We start from the raw sequence: 15,132 nt of genomic DNA, 5'->3' as shown, positions 1-15,132 counted from the left end.
GAGCAGATCTGAATTGTTTTTGAATAAAAATCAGAACTTTGTAAGTTGCTGATTGAATTCTTTTAATTCAATAAATTGGCTAAGGACCTAAGGGTATGCTTCTAAATTCTCCAGTTTATTTTTTCAGTTGATTAATTTCATGTATTATTTCAATATGTGTTGCAAATTAAAGAAACCCCCTTCTGCAATTTCTGTCTATTTCTGAAAGACCATCTTAATAATCAAAATTACAAAGAAGATCTACAAATTACAACAGGATGAAGAGTTGAACTTGCAAGGGTTCATCACAGCTTATGATGATTTCAACTATCCAATATTGTAATGTCCCCTAATGTTATTGTTTAGGAAATTAGAGAACAACTGACTTCCAAAGAAATTGCAAGGGACTTCTTTCCACAAAGTCTATAATAAAACTTAAAATAATGATAATTGATACTACTCAATGCAAGAATGATAGATTTGATACACAATTGCTATCACTTACAATACAATGATATAAGGACCAATCTCACTGCTATCTCTGATTTAACACTTAATTGTATGCAAAGATCATCTTGATCTATATATTTTATCTGTACTTAATGCAATGTAAACAATGCTAAGTATGGAGAGAGTATCTCTGATATGACTGCAGATAATGCTGCAAGTTACCTCTCAACTGCTTGTAGCCTTTTCTGATATATCGATGTTAATATGCTATATGTTCTCTTCTCAATCACTTATAGCGATGATGTACATTTGCTGTTTCTGATTAGACTCTTGAAGTATGCAATGATCTCCTCGATTATCGCTTATAGCAATCAGGTAATTGCTATGTCTAATTTGGCTCTATCGATGTGCACTAAACTTTGCATTGGTCAAATAAGATCTTCGATCTATATATGAATGCTTGCCTGATATATGTGCTTAAGTAGCGATTCTATATGGTCTCCAGATATGGATGCTTGCTTGATTTATCTTGTGAATTATAGCAATTCCAAAGGCACCATATCTGATATGTATCGCTGGTAAATATGCATCCAAAACCAAGGGGCTGTTTCCTCAATAAGAGCAAATCCACAAACGATAAAATAAGAATAAAAGATGTCGATGGTGATCCAGATGATGTTTCAATCTCCTTTAATATATTCTCGTTTTCTTAGGGATACCACTTTTTAAATAGACACAACTGATCAAAATCATATCTCTTCCTTAATCGCAACCTTTAGAGAATAATTTACTAATCATAAACAAATTGTAGCTTTCTTAAGAATATTCAGTGGAGACACTAAATCTTACCTCTTAAATATTAATCGGTTAGATATCAACCTGTAATGTCCCTTATTAGGATGGCTTATGAATTTTGGGACAGAACCTAATACTTGAACTACAAGAATCTTTTCTTTAAGAAAGTATCAAGAAACTGATATAGTTGACAGTAAATATCACTTGTAATGAGAACGATGAACGATGTATAGATATAAGAGATAAGTCGGTCCTCATATATTTATATTGCAATTTTATAATGGATTTGATATTCTGTTTTATAACGTGCAAGCCCTTCCCGTCTGATATGATAGACTATCTTCTGCTATGTCTGAGATACAGGCAATGATGTAGTGGCTATTTGAGTGGTACTATCGTCCTTTTTATGATCGCTTCGCTAAAGAGATCCGAGTCTTATTGGATCGATGAACTGTCGCAGCTGGTTACAGCATTTGGCCTTCGGCCATGCAGAGTATATGATTAAGGTGAGGGTGTCAATGACATAGGTGATTCGACCTCTAGCCTTTAACGTCTGATGCTTGCATCGGACTGGCGTCTTTGGGGTATGAGTTGTATTTGTCAGCTGTCGGCTATGGATTTGAAGTCCTCGTTTCCCTTCTGCTATCACACAGAGTATCTCTCCCCCAACCTCACCTGAATAATATCCTCCCTTTTTATATATCCCGTATGCAAAAGATTCTTTCGATTTGATTAATTTCAATGCACTATACACATCAAAGATTATCCGTAGTTAATGATTTAACGACCGCAATCAGTGTAAACTGATACAACGATTACGTAGTTCAAACGCATACAATGATGGTTCTGAGTATGTAACATACCTGATGCGGGGGTTTGATGTTGAATAAAATCCAAGTGTAAGTTTTTTAACCACCGTCTTCTTTTTGTGACAAGATATAGTGTATAAGGAAAATACAAGTGAATGAAATAGAGTAAAAGAAGAAGAGATTTCAATTAATTTAATAAATATTAAATTAATAATAATTATTTAATTCAGGTTTTATATTCGCTCTTCTTAAGTGTGGTTTAAGGAGAGCATAAATAATTTATATTGTATATCGGTTCTATTAATGGCATTGTATTAATACGATATTATTCCAAATAATACTTATAATGTATTTTGACAATTCATGTTCATATTTTATATTTATTAAATAACACGTTATATGGTAAGTGTAATATATTCAATATATCTATTTTATGTTTTAATAGTATTTTATGGTAAAACTTCTTTAATAGTTAATATAATATTAATAATTGAAATATGAACGTTATATTAAAACAATAATAATAAATAATAATCATAACAATTAATAAACATTAATAATCATATATTAGAGGAAAATCGTGAAGTCTCATAAATGAGACGATATTCCAATATTATTAAATGTTAATTAATAAATGTTTTAATTATCGTATTATTTAATCCCATGTCCAAAGAGGGGTTATGACAAATATTCAATGCTAAGATTCTTGCCTCACTGTAATGTCCCCATTTTGCGAGCATCAGAGTTTGTAAGAATTAGCCTATTGTTTGACCCTTGTAGGCTAACAATTATTGATAGAGGGCCTCGTGTGGCAGTTACTTGGTGATTAGAGACATTACTCTTCAGCTGGATTCAGGTTTTGGCCTTTGCACAGGTTTTTTGACTTAGATTGGCACACTTACTATTTATAGTAAGTCACTATTCAGGGTTTCTATTTTTAGACAGGCATCCAATCACATGGAGAACAGGGAGAGTCGACTCCTGGCTCAGACGGCTTAGCAATCAGACAAGTACATCAAGAGATATTAAAGTTTAAGTGACTTAAGTGATTTATTTAATATTTTAATATTATTATAAAGTTCTAAAGTAACTTTATAATAATAAAGTCACTTTAATATAATAAAGTGCGTTAAGTGAATAATTTAATGTGGGAATAAATCTTTTATCCCACATTGGCCAGGAAGGTGTTTGAGCTCTCTTAAGGAAAGAATAAAAGGAAAGGCAAGAGTTCATTCTCGGCATCCAGTTGATGAATAGTATTTTGATTGATTTTTATTGTGGAGCCTAGGGCTTTCACAATTTTCTTCTTTGATCATAGGAAACGAAAACTTCCTATTGATAGCAATTTTGAAGGTGTGAAATAACACCTGAATTATTGCAGTTGTGGGAAAGAATACTTCAGTTCTTTCATTTGTGCAAATTGCTGAAGTTTTCTACAAGGGTTTGAAGTTTATTGTTGAAGAACATTTATAGTTGGTTGTGAATCATCCTTCTTTGGCACATGGAGTTATATCATGCTTGTTGGGAGAGATTATCAACAAGTTATTCAAGGTTTTAAGAGCAGATTGCAAGTTTTTTCATCCACTACTACAGTGTCGTGAACAGTGCGCTACAGTGCCGTGAACAGTGCGCTACAGTAGTTTGAGTTCTATAGAAGGGGATTTAGAAAGGTTGAACAGCTATATATATTTGACAAGGGATTTGCATATGAGGAGAATCAAACCAATATATCAAGACAGCCATTGAAATACCAGGTTTTCTATCTATGGTCATTGTATTAGAAAATCATTACTTCATTGCATCATTTTCTAGCCTAGGGCTTTCGCAATTTTCTTCTTTGATCATAGGAAACGGAAACTTCCTATTGATAGCAATTTTGAAGGTGTGAAATAACACCTGAATTATTGCAGTTGTGGGAAAGAATATTTCAGTTCTTTCATTTGTGCAAATTCGTGAAGTTTTCTACAAGGGTTTGAAGTTTATTGTTGAAAAACATTTATAGTTGGTTGTGAATCATCATTCTTTGGCACATGGAGTTATATCATTTTTGTTGGGAGAGATTATCAACAAATTATTCAAGGTTTTAAGAGCAGATTGCAAGTTTTTTCATCCACTGCTACAGTACTCGCGTGAATAGTACCCACGTGAATAGTGCCGTGCTACAATAACTCGTGAATAGTGAAACGCTACAGTGATACGTGAATAGTAAAATCGCTACAGTATATTGCATCTTAGTTAAGTCTACTCAAGGGTTCTTCAAGGGTTTTAATTGCTGCTCATTTCCAGATTAGTTGCTGCTGTCATGACATTGGAATTTGGGCAGAATTTATAATTGTTGGAGGCCGTACTATAGCAGTAGCAGCCACACATGTTGCTTCACAATTTACATGGTATTTGAGTTGCTACATTACCCACAACGTAGGCGCTTCATTGGATCAGGTTCTCTTGCATTTAATTTCAGTATTTAATAGACATTCGAAGTTGGTTGTATGCTGCCATTGTACTCAGACCTGGGTATTTTGTTTCATATCATATTCAGCTGTCAGCCAAGAGTCTTGGCCCTTTCATATCTGTGGTAATTGGGACATCAATAAAAAGGAGTTGCATATGATATATTTGTAGTATTTATTTCAGTTTGCAAGATAACTGTTTGTCTTAATGTCCCTAGCTGAAAGTCAACATTTCATAATAGGAATTGCATGGCAAATGTTCGATAAAATGCTTATGGTTGTAGCTCTCATTTCCATACTCTAGTTTGCAACATATGTTATTTGCACTTTCTTTATTCTTTGGTGAAACATCATTGAAAACTCAAGCAAAACCCAAACACTGAAAACATTGAAAAATCAAACAAAGGCAGAAAATTGTGGTTGGTTAGAGTCCACCAGGTGTGGGTTCTTACACTCACAATCTAAATGCCAACACAAGTCTGATAAAAATGTGCATCTACACCAACAACTTGCAAATTGATATGACAATGCAAATAAACAACAAAGGACCTGATGTACAAATCAATATGCTCTGTAACAATGCAGCAGCCCTTGATGCTGATGAAACCTCACAATATTTGATGAAATTGTAACCCCTATGTATGCCGCCCTTGTTGTAGTATATCAGTCCTCAAAATTAATTAATTGCAGCCTTGAGACACCTCCAATTTATTCCAAAATGACCTCCAATATTCACAAATTTGACTGCTGGTTACAGCCAACTCAAAAGCAACCTTCAAAAGATATTTCACTACCTCAAGTAGCCGTCACAATGAAGATACTATGTTCTCCAATGCCCTGATTTGCTGAAATACAGAAACCCTTGGGTTCCCTTCTCCAAATGCCAAGAAAATTTCATGAAATCAAATGCTCAAAGAATAACTTGTACGATTTCACGGAGGAGTATTTATATTTCCCTCTTGGCTTGATTTCCCATTAAAAAATACATTAATAACATTTAAAATGTTATTTCATTGAGACTTAGAGAATACTTTTAATATTTCATTAAAATTCTCCTTTATAATTAATTCCTCAAATGGCCTTGTTTTAATGAAGAACATGACCCTTTCTTTATGAAATAATAATAACTTATAATATAGCATTAAATGGCCCCATAATAAAATTTATTAATAAAGTTATCACTTTATTAATAATCAAATAAGCATAACTCCATGATTAATCAATATTTCTTCATTCTGTCTGCACCGGGGAGTTGATCATTTTATCCTCTGTCCAACCCACTGACTTACTAAAAATAGAAAGGGTCCCTCTTGATCATCTCCTGACTTACTATAAATAGTAAGTATATGAAATTGAGCCCAAATGAAGTCCAATCTGAGCCCACACGAAGTCCAATCTGAGCCAAATGAAGTCCAAACTGGAACATACTGAATTCTGGAGAAGAAAAGAACCTCCATTAACCATACCTTTGCCTCAGAAGACCCTCAATCCACAATTATTAGCCTACGAGGGTCAAAATGATAGGCTAATGACTCAAGAATAGGAACGATCTAAAAAGGGGACACTACATTTTATGGAGTCATCTCATCAATATTGTTGTGTATTAAAGACTATGTATTACATCAACCATTTAGTCAGCATTATTTTCTCCTTAAACAATAATCAATTTTTCCTTGAACATCTAATCAACGTCCTTAGTTTCTATTCATCCTTGAATATACTACAATAATGCATATCTGGTTCCAATTGTATCAGCCTCCTACACAGAAAATGGTTCATGTTGGTCATTAACTGGATCGACCAGATCTGTTTTGTCTTGTAAACTTATTGCTGCATATAAGATGATCTTCACAAACTTCACATTCAATCCTTGTAGGCCAATATGAACATTGATTAATATGTATATCTCTTAGTAGCCTTTGGCCTTTGTCCTTCTCCATACTTTTGACATCAATGACAAACAATTCCAACAAGATCTTCCTTAAGAAATTAGTTCATTTAAATCAGCATCATCCAAAGGAACTGTGATACTTCAATGTCACATTATAAGTATTTTGATCCTTGATTGCAAAATGATTCTTTTTGAATCATATCCTTGTACAAATGCAGACAATAGTCTGAACAACTGACAAATCAGCATTTGATAGATGGTCAAAACAAGTAAACTGTAAGGCTCATAATTTTAGTGTATAAAAAACGTGAGACAAAAATCCTTTGGGAGCACCATGTGGTATATATTTAATGGGGCCTAGTGATATGGTCACCATAACAGGAGCCAAAGTGTAGATAGCAAGTATTATACTGGGAATATGTACAAATATAATAACGTTAATATGACTAAATATGAGAAAAAGGGTTTGAGCAAGAGTTTAATATCCCTATGTCACATAAGTGAATGAGGCCTGATGCTTTGAACATGACAAGAGGAATCCAAAGTCTAGATCAGAAGACTACAAGGATTGTGGGGGTTTAATAGGAATTGGGGATGAATAATTTCATCAGTGCTAATGCAGGAATTTAATTAAGGGCCCAACCTGCTCTGTACTAATTTCTTACAAAGAAAGAGGACATGTCAGACCACAAACCAAGTAACACCTAGCAAGAGAGATCATGTATATATTGAGAGATTCAAATCATAACACCAAGAATGAGAAGTACATTTGGTGGATGAATAGTTGTGTGAAGGGACAATCTGTTGTGTCTACAAATGCAAATTGGCAAGATTGTGGGAACAAATGCTGTGGACTTAATGTACTAAAAGAGATGCACATATAATTTGACAGAAAAAAATATTTCATTCAAACTATATTGATGAATATTTCTGCCAGGGTATAGAAAATTTCAGAGTTTTACTGAGAGCCAGAAAGTGTTAGCAGCTATATTCTAGAAAAATGGCTTCAAACTATTTGGCGGGTTCATGCTCTGATGTTTTTTTGCTATAGCAATTGCAAATTGCAGGTTATCGGTGCCAATATATTAAACATGGAATGAAAAAGAAAAGTACAAGCTAATTTTCCTCACCTAAACTCCCTTTGCAAATTAGTCCCCCTTACCGATGCAAACCATAGTTACCTGCACATGTGATGGTAATAGGTATAGGTACTGGTACAAAGACAGGGATGCCATTAAAAGTAGGATACATGTGTAGTTGAAAAAAATTATGACTATATCATATATAAATTTAGTCACCAAAAATTGCAGGTATGGGATGTGGTCCTCCTTCTTAACTGGAGTTTCTGATTAAATACAATGCAAGCACGTACATTTGCATGCCCACACAGACAAAAATTTAGAGACTTTCGTTAAGTAGCATATCCTATCATTTGAGCTCACAAACTGATGATTTGTTGACAACACAAATGGAAGCATAGCTTTTGAAAATTGTTGTCTACATAATATGTTTTGTCTTATTTGAGAAACTGTTTGTGGTCTAAGAAGTGAAACTTGTCATAAAAAATATGCAAATGTCAAGGAAATACTGATTCTTCATAAACTACAACAATGTTATTGAGTGCTTCACCTAGATGAGTATGCTATTCAGGCATATTTTACCAAGAAAATGAGCTGCTTCATGACTGGCAATTCGCTCTTGGTAATCAGGAAAGAATGATGAAAAACCATCAATTGCAGCTTGAAGCAGCCTGGGGAAAAAAGTGTTATTTTAACATTAACCATCACTGATAAGACAAAGTCTTTGAAGACATAGCCTAACTATTGCAGCCAAAACGACAACTGCCTTCACTACAGACATGTACCAAAATTTACGTATTACATGAATTATAACTCTTTAAAACATTATATTTTGCAGAAATTGAAACGAAGACTATATAGGACTTACCCTGGAGCAGTGCTTCCAACAGCCAATACCACCAAAGAAATACTTCCGACCAAATATGGTACAAAGAATCCCCAGTCCTAAAAATTACAGTAGTGAGATATATTTTCATAGCAAAATTCATGCAAATATTCATTGCCAATTCTCTTATAAGTACAAATTTGCAATTCACTAATTATCTCGGAACTTACGAAAAAAAAAAAATTCAAAGAAAACAACAATTTGTAGTCCCACATATTGTACCCAACCTGAAACTTGATTATGCTGCATAATCTTTGGTTGTTAGTAAACCAGTCATTTGTGTGTCAAAGTCAAAATTGGAAATAGTCATTTCTGGTCAACCTCACCATGTCAAAATCAAGAGTGTTGTATTATCAAAACTTTGTAGCTTGTTCATCAATTTTAATTTTAACTTAATTTAGAATAATAATTTATTATTAATTGTTTATTAATCATTTTTAAATTAAATTTATTGTTAATAATATGAATTTTTAATTAATAATTTTAATATTTTTGATAGATGAATTAGACTAGGGACCACTCCCTTTTTGTAAATTCAAAGCATAAAAAAACAATAAGTAGTTCATGCTAAACTAGACTAACAGTAAGCTTCTAGTGTAATGAATTTTGCCTATTGGGCATATCTATACAATAAAGCCCTTGTCTAACTTCTGGTACTATTGGACAAAAAAATGTGATGTCCCCTTCTTGATTTACCCTAAAATTTGCCCACAACTATAAGAATTTGTCAAAAATAGCCAAGATCAAGAGCTCAATGAATAGCACATATACGAGAGACACAATATTGATAAGAATAAATTGTATTCTAACCAAGATGCAAAATACCATCAACTGAATTAACAAAATTACATACAATGAAGATGAGCCTGCTTATAAAGGCAAGGCTATATGGATATGTGAGCACACAATCATGACATGTGGCTCAATGAGAAACAAGGGTAGGTGAGGGTAGGTAGGAGAAATAATAAAGTATTCCACAAGAGGTGGATCACCCACCAAAGGTGGAATGTAACAACGAAATAAGACCACAAAAGGTGGAATTTCTCCTACAAGCAACTTCCCTATGTGCATACTTCCCTAAGTGTCTCATATCCAAACTACTATGAAATGCATTACCCTAAGTCAACTTAAGTAAAGTGTAATTATGAGGTATAATTTACACCACCAACAACAATAGTTATTAATGCTATCACTGGTTTGATATGAGGAATTTGGATCTGATCTATTACAAATCTGATCCTTTGCCTGTCTTTGTTGTTCACAATAATATTTGCCTAATTGGATGATTGTTGTAGATGTTAGATTCTATAGATGCTCTTCTCCCAATGATTGCTTGATCTCCTTCAGTTTACTTCCCTTTTTTTTTCTTTTAATTGATGCCCTGGGAATGATGCCTTCCTTCTTAAATACCCTTCTATTTCCTTGAAATGTTATGTCTCTTAAGCAATTACCATTCTTTCCAAAGAATGTTGTCTTTTCCATTTGCCCCTTACTAATTAATTCTTAACACTACGACTCGATTGTTATTTCTTAATTAATTTGCTACCTTATGATCGTTGCTTTAACCTAATTGCTTTCTCGGAATAATTGTTGTCAATTAGAATATAGTCGTCTTGAGTATGCTGATTCCTATCTCAAATATTCATACTACCTAGGCGAGGGTATTACAATCCACCCTTCCCAAAATTTTCTTGTCATAAAGTAAAGTTAGTGTTCATCAAATCAAAAATACAAATATGATGATAGGAATATGTTTATAGTAATCATTGAAAACATATAAGGTCTGAACCAAACATGAAGAATACACATGAATATATGCAGACACAGAGCATACACGCCAGTACATGTATTGTTAGATTCCTTCTTATTGACTAGAGTGCGTCCATTAATTTATTTTTACCCTACAAGTAGGCAGGATCAAGAAAAAAGACAGAAGCGTTTGGATTTGCAACAAGCAAGTGCATAGAAGTGTTTGGAGGAGGAAGCATGATAGGTCAGCCCAAAGCCATCCTTGCACTAAGCCCAAGAGCAAACACTTACCCTCTTGGCCCTAGTGGCAGGCACGTTGGACATCCACTCGACGTGGCCTACCAAGTGGGGTGCTTGTATCTACTAACCCTATTCACTGTAGGCAGCAAATATGATGCGTTAAATTATACTTAGTTATGTTTAGTTTTAAATAAATGGCAATGTAATGTTCCTGTAGGGGTTAGTGGGTAGTTGTCGACGGTTGGTATCTCAACCAACCTAAGGGTGGTATATATATGTCATATTGTATTGGGAACAGGACCGATCATTGTTGTATCCATTACATGTTGGAAATAAAGATGTCATTTTGCCATCTGTTGTTCTAAGTTCTATGTGTTGTGTTGTTCATGCGCTGTACCTTTCCCATTTACTTTTGGTAGTTAAAGAACATACCCCATACAGAGTAAACATTTTGGCATCGTTGTTGATACGAACTCAAAGATCAATATGGCTGTAGGTAGTGGGCACGCATAATGGGCCGACCATTCCGACAACAATTACTTGTGACCGAAAGTGACACCCAAGAAGTGACAAACAAAAGTATGGGAGGATCAATTGACAAAAGACTTGGTAGATCCGTGGGAGGTTTCTGTCACCCAATACGTGCAAAGGGAAGCTCGCAAGGGAGTGGTCCCTGAAGGCATGGTGCATGGCAAACTCACAATGAACATTGTCGTCTTCGATCTTCTCGGAAGTCTTTCATGGTTGTTGGCACAGAATCTGATTGAACTGCAAGATTGACGAGAGGAAAGCAACCATGAATAACGTCAGCAACAAATACTGCAAAGATACAAAGAGAGGATCCGTAGGGAGGAAGAGAAGGATACGAGCAGACGTCATACCCTGTAAGGTGTTGTAATGTCCCCTTCCTTGTGATGAGGCATTCAATGGTCCATTGGCCTATTCCGGAGACCCGTAGGCTATGTGGAAAGGAGAAATTAAGGTTTCCATATTCTATGGAGTACTGACCAAGCTTGTCAAGGGTGGAATGTGAACTTACTATTTTTAGTAGGTTAGGGTTTGGCTGTTTGGATGGTGCAGTGTTACTAAGCTTGCCAAGCTCTTTCTCTAGTTGCGAAGATCACGATTTTCGGAGCATTATTTCATGACTTACTATTTTTAGTAAGTGGCAATTTGGGCATTCTATTTTTGGCAGTCCGGGATTTGGTCTTGATCCAGCACACTTCAGTGATCCTCATTGCTCAGCCTCATCCGGATTTTGTTGATAATTAGTATTGGAATTATAAGCCATTTAATTAAATATTATTTCCTTATCCTAAGGTTTATTATTTAATTATTTTATTACTGATTGATGTTATGGGGAGTTGTGCATAATATGATATTTTTCCTAAGTCATGCCTAGGCAAATTATTTAATGATTGAAAGGAGACTTTATTTTATACATCAAAGTTATTTTATGCCAAAATCGTGGTCCTCTCTCCTAGGCACCAATTTTTTACTTGGGAAGTGGGCGCCATACTTGGATCCACCACATGAAATGAAATGCAATTTGAAAGAGGTGAATTTGGAGGCAATTTCATTTGAATTCTAGACTTGAAAAGCTATATATACAGGTGTTTGGCTCCTCATTTGAGCATCCAGAGAAAATATATCGTTATGCTGTCGGAATGACTCCAGACTTCTTCGAGGGTGAAAACCTCCTAGATCTTTCTTTCCAGTTTTGAGTGTGAGACATCACTCCTAGCTGTTGCTCAAATTTGTGAACTCTTTGGTGATACTTGGGATTGCATTGGGTGTGTTTGTGAAGAGTTGCATCTTGCTGCGTTTTTTGGTGTTGCTGGTGTGTGTTGGCTGGAAGTGTAATTTGTTCGTACCTATCTGCGTGTTGGGTGCATCGTTCTGGGTGAAGGCTCATTGGAAGCGTATTGGAGAGACAATAGTTCTCCTAAATTGGCGTGGCATTTGGGGGACTCTCCAATTTATGGTTGCAAATCGAAATATTCAGCTAGATCGCCATTTCCAGATTTGCATTGGGTTGCATGCATCACTTTTGCTGCTCTCAAGTTGCTGTTTCAAGGTATTGAACTGATCGCCGATGTTATACTATTCATTTGCATTTGGTTTGGCATGATTTCATTCAGTTTTGAGAAAGTTACGAGCATTTTAGTGGATTTGGGTGTGGCTAGTTCTGCGTTTTATTGACTCTGATTTCAGAACAACAAGTAGTGATTTTGTTGTGAGAATTTGATATTGAATACTTGAGATATGTACTTAACTCTATCTTCTCTCGCATCTCTATCTTTGTAAGATTGTTTCAGTAGTACTGATCAATCATTCTAGTTGCATTATATGGTATTTCCCACTAAACAAGTGGAAGAGGATGGCTTAGCCGCCTTCATGTTTTGTAATTCGGCTTTGTCCTCCCACTGAGTAAGTGGTTGAGTGATATTGTCCTCCCGCTGAAATATGCGATTGAGTGATAGCTTTTATGTAAAGTTCCTCTCGCTGCATAAGCAGTAGACTGATTTGGTTCTAGTTATGGTCTTGTTACCTTGGTTAGTTTACCGGCAAGTTCTTGGTCTTCATCCCATTGAAAAGTGGAAGGGGCTGGCTTGCCGCCCAGTATTGTACTTGCATTGTAATTTCCGACAGATCAATGAGCTAACGAACCCCTTATCACCGTATGCTCTCACCTCCCACATTGAGCTCTTGGTGATCAGAAAGTGGAAGGGTTACTTTCAGCAGTATTGAGATTATATTTCCTAACTTTAATGGGTGCATTGTAGTATTTGTTGTGTTCAAACACCGAAAAAAATAGTGGAAATATTGCAGTGGTATCAGAGCTAGTTTTCCTGCCAGCCTGTGAAGTCAGAGTGAATAGAGTTCTCCATAATTGATAGAGACGTCTGTTACTACAACAGAGAACAGAGACACCAACAGTATCAGATTCCTGCAGTACCTTTTGAAGAGACTTTTTCAGAAGTCTTGAGAAACAAAGATATGGAAGTTGATTCAGTTGACTTAGCGGATTCAATGGGGGAAAGACTATTTGGACAGAATGAAACAGCTATGGTTGTAGAGCAAACAGAGAAGAAATTTGACACTATGATGGACATGATGTCTTAGACGATAGCCACCTTTAGGCAGAGTGCTGGAGGAGGGCATAATCAAGATCCAAATCAGAATATGAGTGGTAATAATGCCAGCACTTCCAACAACTCCAGTGGTAATGGAAATGGCAACAACAATGGCAGCAATAGTAATGGAATGCCTGTTGGATCGGTGAGTAGGCCATTGCAACCTGTTTTCCTTCCAAGGGAAACACCGCTTCTTGAAGTTGAAGTCCCTGTAGCTGAGGAGATTCGGGCAAGTTTTGTGGAGTATGCAACACTTCCCCAAGAGATTTGAAATGCTATGTCTATTGACCAATACATGAATCAAAAGAAGAGAAGGGAAGGAAGATATGATAATCGTTACTCCACTCCAAGAGATTATCAACAAGCTCTTGGGAAGGTTACTTTAGCACACTTCGATGGAAGCAGTATGAGCACAACTAGAGCTTGGGTGCAGAAGTTGGACAATTACTTGTCCTTGAGACCTATGCTCGAAGAAGAGGCCATCAAGTTCGCCACCTTGCACTTAGATGGAGATGCTCATGAATGGTGGTACCATGGGTTGATCACCCTTGGTCATAACTTGATCCATACCTAAGCTGAATTCACCAACAAGTTGATAGAAAAATTTGATACCAAGGATCCGGAGGTGAAGTTTAGAGAGCTTGCACAACTCAAATAGCAGGGTTCTTTGGACACCTTCATAACTGAATTTCAAAGTTTTTCAGTTATGGTTAGTAGTATCTTGAAGAAAAGATTGGTAGTCCTATTCACTGAAGGACTCGAAGAACCATTGAAAGGGTGGGTAAAAGCCTTTGACCCACCCACCTTGGCTGATGCAATCAAGAAGGCTAGAAGCATGGAGTTGGCTGCCCCTATGTGTAGATTTCAGTCAAAGCCTTTCCCATTCCGTAAAGACAAGAAGAAATTTTCTAATCAGCCTAATAAGTACCCTCCCCGGATGGATGATGAGCCCCGTCAAGAACTTCGGAGGAATAATTTGGGTTATTCATGCAAGGAACCTTGGGTTCCGGGTCGTAGATTCCATGGGAAGGGTAATGATCGGCAAATGGAAGCATATTTAGCAGATGGATCAGATTCTGAAAATTCAGAACAACAACTTGATTCAGAGGGAAGTGAGTATGAAGAGGCTCCAGAAGGGCCTGAAAGTGATCAAGATGATAAGGGTATAGTTGCCCAACTCTCTAGCTTCCACAAGAATGAATTATTCGGAGTTCGAGGAGCATTGGGAGAGCATCGACTTGTTGCTCTAATTGATACCGGAGCAACTCACAACTTCATTGATGCTAGGATTGTCGCCAAGAGAGGCCTTATCACTGATGATGTTGAAGACTTCAAGGTCATGGTGGCTGATGGATCAACAATTTGTTGTAAACGGTTGGTGTCAAACATGTCAATGAAGCTTTGTAATTATGAAGTCAAGGATGACTTCTATGTTGTCAATATTGGAGGGACTGATGATGTGGGCCTTGGCATTCAGTGGCTGCTATCTCTTGGTGAGATAACTCTTAACTTGCAAACCATGGAGTTAAAGTTCATGACTAAAGGAAAGAAGGTGGTTTTGTGAGGGATGCCTAATGGAGGCCCGTGGATTGTATCCCTGAAGAGGATGGAGAGGTTGATCCGTCATAACCAAGTGGAGTGGGCAGCAGAATGTTTGATAATGCCAT

The 15,132-nt window shown here is 36.2% G+C and overlaps 1 protein-coding gene across 3 annotated transcripts in view; it reads right to left on the bottom strand.

Moving 5' to 3' along the window:
* The window catches only part of LOC131036194 (uncharacterized), a 272,281-nt gene that overhangs the window by 136,269 nt on the left and 120,880 nt on the right, over window positions 1-15,132 (bottom strand). For all 3 annotated transcript variants that reach the window (XM_057968026.2, XM_057968025.2, XM_059213011.1), the window contains exons 5-6: window positions 8,322-8,398; window positions 8,036-8,124 (exon numbers count right to left, since the gene is read on the bottom strand). In XM_057968026.2, coding sequence (XP_057824009.2) covers window positions 8,036-8,124; window positions 8,322-8,398 — 166 coding nt within the window. The remainder of the gene's footprint in view (window positions 1-8,035; window positions 8,125-8,321; window positions 8,399-15,132) is intronic.

This window comes from Cryptomeria japonica, chromosome 10 (assembly GCF_030272615.1).
Source record: "Cryptomeria japonica chromosome 10, Sugi_1.0, whole genome shotgun sequence".
Lineage (NCBI taxonomy): Eukaryota > Viridiplantae > Streptophyta > Pinopsida > Cupressales > Cupressaceae > Cryptomeria > Cryptomeria japonica.
Note: the sequence above shows the minus strand (reverse complement) of the source record. Positions and strands in the feature narration are given on the sequence as shown.